The 14,765-nt window shown below is 45.5% G+C and overlaps 1 protein-coding gene across 1 annotated transcript in view; it reads left to right on the top strand.

Annotated features, from left to right (window-relative positions):
* The first annotated feature begins 835 nt into the window (after positions 1-835).
* aldh1a2 (aldehyde dehydrogenase 1 family, member A2) overlaps positions 836-14,765 on the top strand; it is a 38,272-nt gene continuing 24,342 nt past the window's right edge. The window contains exon 1 of the mRNA XM_080840667.1: positions 836-1,076. Coding sequence (XP_080696793.1) covers positions 960-1,076 — 117 coding nt within the window. The 5' untranslated portion in view covers positions 836-959. The remainder of the gene's footprint in view (positions 1,077-14,765) is intronic.

Genomic DNA, 14,765 nt, shown 5'->3' with positions numbered 1-14,765 from the left:
TAGCAAACGGACTTCTGCCAAGTAAATTTCACACTCTTATGTGATACTGCATTCAAGGGCATTGAATGAATCGACGCAACAGACATTCCAAAGCTTGAAAACGGTACAATTTACTGCCTAATTTTGAAAGCCAGTAGGAATATATTTTTTTCTTGAAGTTGAGCTAAATAAAATACACTATTGAATAATTGTGACTTGAAAAGTGGTTAGATTATTTTGTACGTGAAAAATTATATTCATATTAATCCTATTTGTGCATTTATTCTTGCTTCTAACTTATGGAACGGAACCATAAGAACGTGTTACAGAGGAAGGGTCTAGTAAGGCTTCCCTTTTCAATAACTGTCTCTCATACACTACATTTTCAGTATAATGTTTTTGGGAAGTGATTCAAGTCTATATAAAACACGCGGACCGAGCTTCAGGCGTCTTGTTTTGATTTACGAGTCGCTCAACAGAATTATCTTCTCGCTTAGGTGTTAATTCTCTCGTAATGAGGCCCCAACACACCAAACCACGCTTCACTGCCGGGGTGGCCCGCTAGACTCTCGACTCCGTTCTCTTTCGCCTTTCCAAGCGACTGATATATCAGTGAATCACTTTTAATCCATCTCAGAATGCCAAGTGAATGATCATATTACAAAGCTTGTTTGTTCATTAAACTATTTAAAACAAGCTCGGATAAGTTATGAAGTGTGAAAAACTGTTTTTCTTTTTCTTCTGAAGGGGTGGGTGTAGAAGGCTTCCCCCCTCCCCCAGCACCCCGTCATTCCCTTCAAGTCCTCTATGTAAATGCTTTATTTTAATTGTATCAGGAGGACGGACCTACTCTCTGCCCAATAAAAATGGACTGACTCTGACACCTGGTTATAAATACAGGAAGGATTTCAAAGTCCCAATCAGCAACCGGTACAAAAAAGGTATCAGACTTCGACCCGAGACGCGACACTAAAGACGCAATGACTTCTAGTAAAGTTGAACTCCCCGTTGAAGTGAAGACCGACGCGGCCGCACTGATGGCATCACTCCAGCTGATGCCTTCTCCCGTTCCCAACCCGGAGATCAAGTACACTAAGGTTTGTGGGAAAAAAGTAACACTGTTGAACTACGCAAGTTTCTGCGCAACAACTTTTCCAGTAGTCTAAATGCATTTTTTTGGATTCGAACGTCTGCGACATGAGAATGTCTGAAATGTATTTGATGATGTAGTGTGAGTCGTTTTTAATAAGATCATATCGATTGGGGCATAGTTTGACTTCAAGCCGTCAAAATCTTCCTGGCATGTTTATATACTCCGTTGTTTGGCTAAGACGTTTTAATGACACCTTTCTAAAATGAAAACTCCCAGATATCACTGCAGTTAATTCTCCGGCAATATGACAGCCTGAATTAGAAAACGTTATGTATTGTTAAAACACTGAGCCTTTATATTGGAGCTCAAAAGAGTTGTCTTCTGCTTCAGTCCTCAATTTGTCTTCATAGTTTACAAGTACAAGGCTAATACTTCAACTGTATCCAAAAGATATTTGGCAAGGGTACGAGTCAAGTTAATTAGTTGACCAATTTAGTGTTTAGTTGTATTTATCATTGTAATAGTAATTGGGCTACCGTAATTTTCTATTTTGATTTTGAGCTGCTGTGTTTGTCAGTAATTATGACAAATTGCTTATTCAGCAGATGGAAACGCTCTTGTATAAGTTATCAAGGTTATCGTTATCTGCAGCGTTATTTTGTTCATCCCGTAACGTTTAGGTCAAAGATAATATTTAGCACTTTCACCACTGACATATGGATGATAAGGAGTAGGTTAAGCTCCCTCTGCCTTAGCACAAAGTCAGGCTTTTCAGAAACCAACAACCTAACTATAAATAAGTAAATACACCGTCTGCGGCCACCCATACCACTCATTTTTATGAAACTCCCTAGGCCTACTGTTAAACGACAGAATCGTGATCTGATAACCACTGCTGCGGCTGTCCATCTAGTATTATTGTAAAGTCCCGTTGTGTGATATCCTTCTCTTTTTATGTTTCAAAATAAATAACTTGCCTATACACAAATAAGATAAATAAATAATGCTGATCAGAGATGTGGTTGAATTATACAATAGGAAGGAAGCAGTAACTGACTTTTGCGCAAGGGTTGTAACTATTTTTCCTTCAATCGCTGCGCCTTTGGCCGCTGTCCAGAAGACATATAGATTTGAAATTATGTTTTACATTTAAAAAATACAGCATATGTTTAATCAGGTTGTTTCGAAGACTTATATTATTCAGACCATTCCTCCTATTATTAAACTGGAAACTGCAGTAAGCTGCTAAATGGGTTAATTACTCCCTCGTTTATTGTCGCCCAGTAAAATGTGCTAATTTGAAAGCTGATGTGAACATCATGTTTTTTTTTAAACATGAATTGGTGGTTGATAAGGCCGGTCAGATCCTGTGGTAAAGTGGCATTTCACCAGTAGTCTATTCGTCGTCGCCTTGTGAAAAAGACCTTTGGATCATAATCGAAGCAGCCGGCTATCAGCTAGATGTAGATAAGAAGGTGAGGAAGAGATACGTCCGGGGTCACGCACTACACAGTGTGTGATTATAGAAGATCACTTTGAAACTGTATACACAAAATCTGTACAGTTACTTGGGCGTGAACACGGTCGACTCCGTTACTGCCGAGGTTAGGGCTCTAATACCATTATCGCACCATGTTCTCAAGCACAGGCCTACGTACCTCATGTATCGTTGTATGCTCTGTAGACAAACGCTTATCACTTCTTACAATACGGGGCTGTTAATAATTAAGCTCTGGACATTTAATGGAACACACTTCCACATATTAAATTGAAATATAATAAAAAATAATAAACACAAATAAATGTTTAGCACATGGAGTTTTGTTCAGCCCATAGTATAGCCGCCGTGCTTAGTTGCAGTGGTGGTAGGCTCCGTGGTTGAGGGCCGCCTTCTCTTACTGCTGGCAGGGTGAAGGCTATCCGCCTACGGAGGTAATGCGTGTGTACCGCGGGGCAATCACTGCGCCGAAGTCTACATTTTTATATGCGTGAGGAGAGCAAAGGGCGCGGGGATGGTACCAAGGAGTGTGTTACGTGTGTCACGTGAAGACAAACATGTCGGTTTCATGCCATGTTTCGCAACATTTTTTGATGGCTTTTTCTAATTGATCTGATAATGTTTCTATATCTTCTTGTCTTTCCTCCTCTTCTTCTTCTCCCTCTTCTTTTTCTTCTTCTTTGTAACTCCGGTAATTATATAATTATTAAGTCTGTTTAATAACTCCTCCTTCATGCCCTTCCTCCTCCTCTATCTCTTCCTCTGTCTGTAAATGAAATTATCATTCCATTAGTTTCATAGCCCACCCTCTCTGTTCCTCCTCATCTCCTCTCTTCCTACTCTACTCCTCTCCTCCTCTCCATACACTTTTCCCTTCACTCCTCTTCCTATCTTTTACTTCTTCTCCTTCATCTTCCTGTCTCTGATCATCATCCCTGATGGTGAGTAAATGTGCAAGAGTATAACTGCATAGAATGCATAACAGCCTGGTGCATTAACCCCCACCCCGGAGGAATTTGGCCGTCTATCCCTACAGCCGTTAGTACTGGGAAGGAGGAGGAGGGGGGGGTGTCCTGATTTATTGCCCCCCCCCCCCCCCTGACTCTGCTCCCCTCTCAGCCTGCACCCCCACCTCTGCACCCTCACCCCCCCAAAAGCTTGCAGGCAGATGGAGGGAAGGCTTAGATTGTTTTACACAACATAAAACACATGAGTGTGCGTTTGTGGTTGCATACCTGCATTACAGCTAGCCTACATGTTTCTTTAAATACACTCCGTCAGAGGGAGCAGGACATAGTGTGCTGTATGATTCATGTGACTCTCGCCTTTAGATGAGAAAATGTGCTTCTTTAATAGTCCTCAAATCATAGAAGAGTCAATGAATTCAACTACACAATACTGAGAGGAAACTTAATTTAAATCTTTTATACACATGCCAGCCCCTTGATTTGTGCAGTCTTTCCATTCTTCTCGTACAGTTGAGCCTCTATCATCAATGTGAAATGTGTCTGGTTGTCTGTCCCTCAGGGTTGAGTGTGGCTCTGTCGTGTAGTTGCTTAATTGCACCAAAGTTCAGTTGTTTGCACAGAATCAGATTGAAGGAGATCAATGTAGATAATTTATTTTAGTTTGGTTTTTCACAATTTGACCAATCTAGCCAGAATGGTCCGAAGTGATTGGTTAAAACATGAGCATCAGGGACCATAATTGGCCCTTGACTGTACATGTTTTTTTCGGGTTCATTAATGAAAGGCAGTGAAGAGACCCACTACATTATCGTCTTCTCCCACCTGTACAGGGGCCTCTCTGGCTCTGTCACCCCAGCCTCGGGGCCTAGTGGCTGCAGCTGGTCAGTCTGCTGGTTCTGGAGGGAGAGAAGCAGAAAAAGGGAGGGAGAGAAGGAGATGGAAACAGAGAGGGAAGGGAGAGGGAGAGAAAGAAAAGAGAAGGAGATGGAATCAGAGAGGGAAGGGAGAGGGAGAGAAAGAAAAGAGAAGGAGATGGAATCAGAGAGGGAAAGAGAAAGGGAGAATGTGGCAGGGAGAAAGAAACGGAAAGAGAGAAAGAGGGAGACTGAGACAGAGAAGGGGCGAGGAAGGGAGGGAGCGAGGGAAGGAGAGAAAGCTGTAGTGACCACAGCTGAGGCAGCTCTCCATCCGTGTCCTCTCTGGGCTGATAACAGCACTAAGGAAGTCATAAATTAGTCCTCACTGATGGCTATTTATTGATGTTTTCGCTTTTCTTTCCCCTCCTCCTCCGTCTCTCCCTCCTCCTCCGTCTCTCCCTCCTCACCCCCCTAAACCACCCTGTCTTTTCTCTGGGAGATGGAGGAAAAGAGCGATAGATAACCAGTTTCACTCCAGATTAAACAGATACATTCAAGATTAGGACCTTGTTCATTACAGAATAGGGCTAATTAAAAAAAACACAAAAACGATTTCTCCCTTTTTTCCTTTTTCTCTCTCTCTCACCCTCTTTCCTTAACCCTGTGGGCCCTCTTTCTCTCATAGCTTTCTTTCTCTCTCCTCTTATTTTGTCTCTTTCTCACTCCCTCACTATCTCTTTCTCTTCACCCCCCCTTCTCACTTTTTCACTCTCCACCTCTCCCTAGTCTCTTTCCTTTCTCTCTCTCTACTTCACTCTTTGTCACCCCCCTACCTCTCTCTCTTTCCACTCGTCCACCATTATCTCTTTCCCTCCCCACCTCTCTCTCTCTTTCCCTCTCTTTCTACCCCCCTACTGCTCTCTCTTTCCCTTTCTTCCGCCCTTCTCTCTTTCCCTCCCCACATCTCTCTCTTTTTCTTTTTCCTTCTCTTTCTACCCCCTACCTCTCTCTCTCCCCCCCCCATTCCTCTTTCTCTCTTTTTCCTGTCTCTCTTCATGTCTTCGTCTTGGCTGTCTTTCTGCTCTGTGCCATTCTGCATCATTACTGCAGACACCTCCTCCTCTCCTCCTCTCCTCCTGTGATGGCATAAATCCTCAGCGCCTGATGGAGGAGAGAGGCGAAAGGAAAACTCATCCTTCTTAACGTGCCACAGAGAGAGAGGAAATGAGGAAGACTCACAGCTGTGGGGCCCACCGGAGATCAGTCCAGAACACATATGGCACAGCTAGGGTCCAGATCAGAGCCAGATCCAACCAAATCCAACCCAGATCAGAGCCAGATCAGAGCCAGATCAGAGCCAGATCAGAGCCAGATCAGAGCCAGACCAGTCCCACCTCCGGTTCTTTTTAAGTGCCAGATAACAGCTCGAGTCAACTTTGTTTGTTTATCTATATCTTTGGTCTTTAGTCTTTGATCTTTAGAGTGGAGTTTGCAGGCCTGTTGTCTTTAAGTCTTAATAACATTGTTAGTCGTTTGGCCATAGTGCAATCTCTTTGGTCCTTGAGCGTTTAGTGTGGTCATTAGTCTGTTCTAACGTTTTTTTGCCCCTTAACTAGTTTTGCCTTAAATAGTAAGGAGGTAAAGTCTTTGGTGTGAAGACTTAGTTCCTCTAGTCTTATGATGATTTAGGGACTTGCCTTTACTCAGTATCACCACAGCAAACACTAACGTAACACTAACAATATCGCATGCGTTGTTGATAGCTGAATCTAATTTGGCTCTGATGATAATTCTCACAACATTGGTACCTTCCTCATGGTTGCTTACGGCAACGTGTGAAAGGACAAGTCAATCATTCCTGAGATGTGGTTCTCACTTCATCATCATATATTTTAGTTTTACAATTAATATGAGGTTAATATGAACCTAGGCCCTCTGTGGGATCGGCGTAGGCAGACTGATAAGCTGGCATTACTGTTAGGAACGTTTAACAGTACTGAAGCCAGACTATTCCCCACTGCTTACATTCAACAGAAGCATGTGTGATTGTGTGTGTGTATGTGTGTGTGTGTGTGTGACTGAGCTTATTCAGTGTATGAATGTGTGTGTCAAACTGAAGGTGTGTGTGTATGTGTGTATGTATGTGTGTTCAGCTAAAGCCATGTGTGGCACTGCTGGTTTGAATGAAGTCCTTTTGTGGTTTGACTGTGGCATCGGGCATCTGTCAGATTTAAGACCCGCTGCGTGTCCCTGTTCTCTGTTCCGTGTTTTCTGTTCTATGTTCTCTCTGCACCCTGAGCAATCTGGGCGGTTCTCAGGTTAAGTACTGTGAGCACCTTAGTGAGTGATTTGGGGAGCTTATCTCTACAGCCCTATGATGGAGCTCCCATCAATCTGTCACTGGGTAAGACAGTGCAGCCCCCCTTCCTGGCATACACACACACACACACACACACACACACACTGGACTGTCTGCCGCTGGGTTATATATGACCCCCCAGACCCCCCTCCTTCCCAGCTAGTTGGTGTGGGTCAGTGGCCTCGCCTGACGAGACCCTGACCCGAGGATCCACAACCCCCCCTTCCTCTACCCCCCAACTTCAAAATGCCATGGATCTCCCCGAGACGGAGATCAAACAGCCCCTGAGGCCGCAGCAGGGTGTGTGTGTGTGTGTGTGTGTGTGTGTGTGTGTGCGTGTGTGCGTGTGTGTTTGTGATTTATTGTCACCCGTGCTGTGAGCAAGCTAGTGAGTCTCTCTCTGTCCTTCTCTTTCCCATCGCCCTCACTCTCTCTCTCCCCTCTCTCTCTCTACCCTAACTTTTTTGCTCTCTCTCCCTCTCCCTCTATCCCCTTCTCTCCCCCCCTCTCTCTCTACCCTTACTTTTGCTCGATCTCTCCCTCGCTCTCTCTCTCCCCCTCTCTCTACATCTCAAGTGGCTTCCTTCTGCGCCTCTCTGTTTCGTAGCAGTAACACCCTTGTCCACCAATGTATTTGTGCTTGAGTTAGTGCACCCTTAAGTTAGTGCACACATGAGTTAGTGCTTGAGTTAGTGCTTAAGTTAGTGCACACATGAGTTAGTGCTTGAGTTAGTGCACACATGAGTTAGTGCCTAAGTTAGTGCACACATGAGTTAGTGCAAACATGAGTTAGTGCACACATGAGTCAGTGCTTAAGTTAGTGCACACATGACTTAGTGCACACATGACTTAGTGCACACATGAGTTAGTGCACACATGGGTTAGTGCTTGAGTTAGTGCACACATGAGTTAGTGCACACATGAGTTAGTGCACACATGAGTTAGTGCTTGAGTTAGTGCACACATGAGTTAGTGCTTGAGTTAGTGCCTAAGTTAGTGCACACATGAGTTAGTGCAAACATGAGTTAGTGCACACATGAGTTAGTGCAAACATGAGTTAGTGCACACATGAGTTAGTGCTTAAGTTAGTGCACACATGCCTTAGTGCACACATGGGTTAGTGCTTGAGTTAGTGCACACATGAGTTAGTGCACACATGAGTTAGTGCACACATGAGTTAGTGCTTGAGTTAGTGTAAACAGCCCACATTACTCCTGGGCCAAATCAGTCCTCTGTTGCTTGGGATGTTTGCTGTGGGCACGGCAAATCAGACCCACCGGGCCAACAAAACACAAAACGTTTTTCTAGAAACATCCTCTCATTGCTCTCATTTTAGTCCGACCCAGTTAACACAGCACAACTCCATTTCACACTCCTGCTTCTTATCTCTGACCCTAGTACATCTTCCTCAACCAGACAAGCCCTCTGCTGAGGCCAGCAAGAAACATTGTAATTATAATGCTAATGCTTGCTAACGCTTGCTAACGCTTTAAGACAGAGAGAGGCCATTCCTAGCTTTTTCTGTTGTCCCATTCCAGATATGTCTGCTGTCTACAGCTGCTTTCTCTAAGCATTTGATAAAATCATTGTGCAAACACAACTGAAATTATGTTTATTTTTTAACACGCCAGGCTTTACGCTAAAGGCAATATTTAAATGGCTTTAACTTTGTAAGCATTTCAATACAAGTTCCACAAACTATGGAAAAGGCATAAAACATCTGTTAGAAGTCGTGACCGAAGCAGCTTTGACACACACAAATACACTCTCTCTCTCTCTCTCTTTATCTCTCTCTCTCTCTCTCTCTTTTTCTATCTCTCTCTCTTGCTCTCTCTCTTTCTCTCTCTCTCTCAGCCACCCACATGAACACATATACACATATTCCTGTTGAGCCCAGTTTACTGCTTCCAAACATCACTTTACTGAGGGTGTAGAGTGAAACACATATTTGGTCCAACGATTTGGATGGACTCCATCAACAGGTCAACAGGTGTCACGCTCATAATACAACTTATAGAATTTGTATGGTGATGAGTACGTGTGTGTGTGTGTGTGTGTGTGTGTGTGTGTGTGTGTGTGTGTGTTTGTGTGTGTGTGTGTCTGTCAACTGGCCTGCGATGTGAAGCTGTAAGATCTTTTGCTATATGCCAATCATAAACTCCCCTTTTGTCACACACAAACACAAACACACACACACACACACACACACACACACACACACACACACACACACACACACACACACACACACACACACACACACACACACACACAGACACACACACACACACACAGACACACATAGTAAGTGTATGTGTACTTGCAGACATGTGTTGTGAAAATTTGAATGCACGGTGTGTACATGTAATAATGTGTGTGTGCATGTGCGTGTGTGTGTGTGTGTTTGTGCACGCACGTTTTAACTGAGGAAACAGGTGGAGGCTTAGGCTCTGGTTTCACGGGCTCCCATATCTCCCATAATGTCAGTGATTATAGATGCTCTGAGACATTAGTGTGTGTGAGTGTGTGTTTGTGTATGTGTGTGTGTGTGTGTGTGTGTGTGTGTGTGTGTGTGTGCATGCATGTGTGTGCATATACCTCCCCACCCCTTGTGATTACAGGTGCCCTGGGACATGTGCATATGTGTGTGTGTGTGTGTGTGTGTCTGTGTGCGTGTGTATGTGTCTGTGTGTGTGTGTGTGTGTGTGTGTATGTGTGTGTGTGTGTGTGTGTGTGTGTGTGTGTGTGTGTGTGTGTCTGTGTCTGTGTCTGTGTCTGTGTCTGTGTCTGTGTGTTTGTTTGTGTGTGTGTGTGTGTGTGTGTGTGTGTGTGTGTGTGTGTGTGTGAAGGACATCAGGGACTCTCGATAGTTAGAGGATATGAAACTTCCTGTGCAGACAAGCAGAGCAGGTGCCCCTCATAGGCCATTCCGCTGATGGGATCTCACACACGCACACACACATACAAACACACACACACACACACACACACACACACACACACACACACACACACAGACACACACACACACACACACACACACACACACACACACACACACAGACATACACAGAGGCCTATCTGGTAACGGAATCTCTGGCCTATACAAGCCAGCATATGTATAATGTGCATATGTCCTCACACAAACACAAACACACACACACACACACACACACACACACACACACACACACACACACACACACACACACACACACACACACACACACACACACACACACACACACACACACACACACACACACACACACACACACACATGATCACAAACACATACGTTCCCAGACTCCCTCTCTCTCAATCACACACACACCCATAGTCATGCATGTTGTACCCTGCCCCCCCCCCCTTCCCTGCCACTCCCATGATTGCTGCCAAGAATTGTAGCACCATTAAGCATTCCTCCCCCTTATGAGCCATGAACAGCGGAGTGTGTGTGTGTGTGTGTGTGTTTCTGTGAGTGTTAGCTATGAACAGTCGCTAGCGGCCAAACAGATGTTCAGCTGGCTGCATCGAACGCTTTGGCATCCTCTGCCCCCGTTTCCACGCACTATTGCAAAGCGACAACCCCCCATGCACACAAACACACACACACACACACACACACACACACACACACACACACACACACACACACACACACACACACACACACACACACACACACACACACACACACACACAGGCCCAGTGGCAGATGAGAAAGGAATCAGTGGTGGTAACTGTTCTGTGTATTTATTCCCACGACCCACTCAATGAAGTTTGTGTTTGTGTGTGTGTGTGTGTGTGTGTGTGTGTGTGTGTGTGTGTGTGTGTGTGTGTGTGTGTGTGTGTGTGTGTCTGTGTGTGTGTCTGTGTCTGTGTGTGTCTTTGTGTGGCAGGGTTGCACCAGGTGGTGTAGAGTCATCTTTGGGGGCATCAAGAGTGAGCTAGGGTGTTAAAGTATACTGAGAGCATCAAGAGTGAGCTAGGGTGATATAGTATACTGAGAGCATCAAGAGTGAGCTAGGGTGTTAAAGTATACTGAGAGCATCAAGAGTGAGCTAGGGTGATATAGTATACTGAGAGCATCAAGAGTGAGCTAGGGTACTAGTATACTGAGAGCATCAAGAGTGAGCTAAGGTGTTAAAGTATACTGAGAGCATCAAGAGTGAGCTAGGGTGATATAGTATACTGAGAGCATCAAGAGTGAGCTAGGGTGTTAAAGTATACTGAGAGCATCAAGAGTGAGCTAGGGTGATATAGTATACTGAGAGCATCAAGAGTGAGCTAGGGTGATATAGTATACTGAGAGCATCAAGAGTGAGCTAGGGTACTAGTATACTGAGAGCATCAATAGTGAGCTAGGGTGATATAGTATACTGAGAGCATCAGGAGTGAGCTTGGGTGATATAATATACTTAGGGCTTCAAGAGGGGAGAGATGGGGAGAGAGAAAATAAAGAAAAGATGAAAAAAAGATGGAGAGAAGTTATGGAGTTTAGAGGAAATAAGACACTCAATGGCTTTCTCTCTCACTCCCCATCTGTCTCTCTCTCCCCCCCACTCTCTCTCTCTTTCTCTTCATCTGGTTTTCTCTCCATCTTCACATCTTCCTCTGTCGTCTTTCTCTGCCTGTTGCTCTCTGCGTCTGTGTCTCTGTATTTTTCTCCTTTATGGTGTATTTTTCAGTAATTCTGTCTTGAGCAAGTGGGGAGTTATATTCTCAGTTAGTCTCTCTTAAGCAGATGGGGTGTTTTTCTGTCATGGCATAAAGTTGTCTTACATTCTTAGTTCATAGCAGTGGACATGAGGATAATTCTGAAATCACATCATTATCAATTCAAAAGACAATCTCAGCTCTCAGTGTTGTCTGTTTCCCTCTTGTAAGGTCTGGTGCAATGATTGAACATTCTTTCTGACGTGACAGTAGTGAAATGAGATTCTGATTTTAAAATCAGAAGGCACCATGTGTGAAGAAATTCAGATTTGTTTTAAATTAGAAGTCACCATTTCTCTGGGCATCAGTGGTACACACAAGGGTCACGTTGACGTTTATTATCATCTATTACGTACTTGCCTTTCTTGAACCTTTAACTTGAACTTTTAAAGCAGATGGGTCCCCCCCCTTTTGAGCTGAGGTTCTTCTGGTTAAAAGGGGAGTTTTTCCTGCCCAGTGGCCTTAGCGCTTGCTCTGTCCAACCATCTCCTTATCTTTCTTCCCATAATCCTCAGTTTCCGCTCGTCGTCTCTGAGGGCTCTTTGGCAGCAGTGACGGCCCTCATGCACTCGCCTTTCCCGTGGGTGGCAACATAGGACAGTCTCACCGTGGAATTACAGCAGATTGCATGCGTCTCACACTCTATGGCTGCTCATTCACACAGAGGCTCACACACATTTACTCGCACTCTCCCTTACACACGCACAGACATACATACACACACTTGCACTCTCCCTTTCACACACACACACACACACACACACACACACACTCGCACACACACACACACACACACACACACACACACACACACACACACACACACACACACACACACTCACACTCACACACACACACACACACACACACACTCGCACACACACACATATACACATATACACACACACACACACACTTTGCTCACAAAGACATTTCCCAGCGGCTCATTCGTAGCATAAACAGGCGGTGTCTGTGCAAGATAACTGACAGCTTTAGTTTCTGTAATGTGGGGAGGAGGTGCGTGTGTCTGTGTGTGTGTGTGTGTGTGTTGGGGGGGTTCTAGGGAGGTTTGTTGGTGGTGAGTGTGTGTATGTGTGTGGAGGGGGGGTTGCTAAATGTTTGCAGCTGTCCTCTCCCTTGTCATGTCATGTGCTTAAAGACTTAACCTAGCAGTGGACCATCCCCAACGGATCCTATTGTGTTCTCCCACATAGCTACTAATGCTGGACAGGACCTGGCCCAGACACGGCCCACTTTAGGACCGCTTTAGGCCCAGATACGGCCCACTTTAGGCCCGCTTTAGGCCCAGATACGGCCACTTTAGGCCCGCTTTAGGCCCAGATACGGCCCACTTTAGGCCCGCTTTAGGCCCAGATACGGTTTGTTTTCCAAACATATTGATTTGCCAGTGATCACTCACAAGTGGAATGTAGGTTTCCTCTCCCACACACGCACACGCACACGCACACGCACACACACACACACACACACACACACACACACACACACACACACACAAACACACTGCCAAGTGGGACACGGAATCTCAAAAAGTGTGTGCGGGTCTAAATGTGCTGCAGTATTTTTTAAATGTCACCATGAGATGTGTGGAGATAAGTTAAGAAAATGTCGTAAATGACAGCGGCAATAGTGGTTATTTATGCGGTTCTTACAGCTACTTAAACGGCAATGATTTCAAAAGCGGGTGAGGCCTCTTTCTGTGAACACCTCGCAAGGACGACTGCAACACAACGGAGAAAACAGCAGAATGGAATGCGAAAGAGGCAAGGAGAGAAGGAGAGTGAAAGGGGGGAAGAGAGTGAGAGGGAGACAGAAGGAGAGAGAACCGATTGATCATGTTGAAATTTTGCACTTTTGCACTTTGCGTTGTGGTGGCGTTGGTCTTTGTTGGGTGCGTTTTAAAAAAGGGCAGTTTTGAGCACTGGAGCTGGGCCGCTGATTTAGTGCGGCGGGGCTGTCGTCTCAATCACCCGGCTCAATGGGGGCGCACAAAGGTCCCCGAGCCCCCCGTGCACAGCTCCGCTCCTGGCCAAAGCCCGCCTGATGGCTCCCCTTTCTGCCTGTGATTTAGGTGGCGGCCAAGCCCGCCGCGCGTCCCCCCCCCCACACACTGGAAGGGGGTGGGCAGCAGGGGCAGGGGCAGGGGCAGGGAGGTGGGAGCTGGGGGGGGGGGGGGGGGTGTGCACCTACTGACTGCATTCCAGCAGGGAGGGGTGTTGTGTGTGTATGCGTGTGGGTGTGTGTGTTGGGATGGCGCGGTGGTGTGTGTATGCAGTGGCGTGTGTCTGCGTGTGTGTGTGTGTGTGTGTGTGTGTGTGTGTGTGTGTGTCTATATGTGTTGCTGTCAGTGGTCTCCCCTGATTTAAGGCGTTCCACTAGAGTGGCCCCCTATAAATTTAAAAACTAATTCTCGGGCGCCGAAGGCCCCTCAGGCCTCTTGAAGCAGGACCCTGGACTCACCGCACACACTGACAGCTTTATAAAGTAGCCTAAATGAGAGGATGGCTCCCACCAACAGAGGGAGAGGGAGATAGAGAGAGAGAGAGAGAGGTAGAGAGAGAGAGACAGATGATGAGAGAGGATGGCCCCCACCAACAGAGAGAGAGAGGGAACTAGAGAGAGGAAGAGAGATGAGGAGAGGAGACAGATGATGTCCACCAACACAGAGAAAAAGAAATCTCTCCAAGACTTTCAGAAGAGAAACTGAAAAGACAAAATTAAGAGAAAGAAAAGAGGGGGGGGGGGGGGGGGGGGCGTCTGAGAGGTATACTTTCAAAAGATACACATGGGAAAGTAAAACGCAATTGAAACAATGACAGAGATAGAGAGGGAGAGAGACAATGGGAAACTCTGAACAACGAAATGGGTGCGTGGGACAAAGAGATAGACAGAAGGATATTCACATAGATAGATAGAAAGATAGATAGAGTCTGAACAACAGTGAGTGATGGAGGGAGAGCCTGAAGAACAGAGTGAGAGATGGATACCGAGATGGATGATTCATAGAGAGAGAGAGAGATGGATAGAGAGATGGATGATTCATAGAGAGAGAGAGATGGATAGAGAGATGGATGATTCATAGAGAGAGAGAGAGATGGATAGAGAGATGATTCATAGAGAGAGAGAGCCTGAGAGGCTGTGGGCAGTGGAGGGGCAGACAGGCTACTGTAGATTGATTGGTGTGGTAGAATCACCTTTAAACACACAAAAACACACAGACACACACAGACACACACACACACACTCACACACATGTGGAATCTTAGTGCAG

This window comes from Sprattus sprattus (genome assembly GCF_963457725.1).
Source record: "Sprattus sprattus genome assembly, chromosome: 6".
NCBI classification, from domain to species: domain Eukaryota; kingdom Metazoa; phylum Chordata; class Actinopteri; order Clupeiformes; family Clupeidae; genus Sprattus; species Sprattus sprattus.
This window is presented reverse-complemented; position numbering and strand designations above follow the sequence as displayed.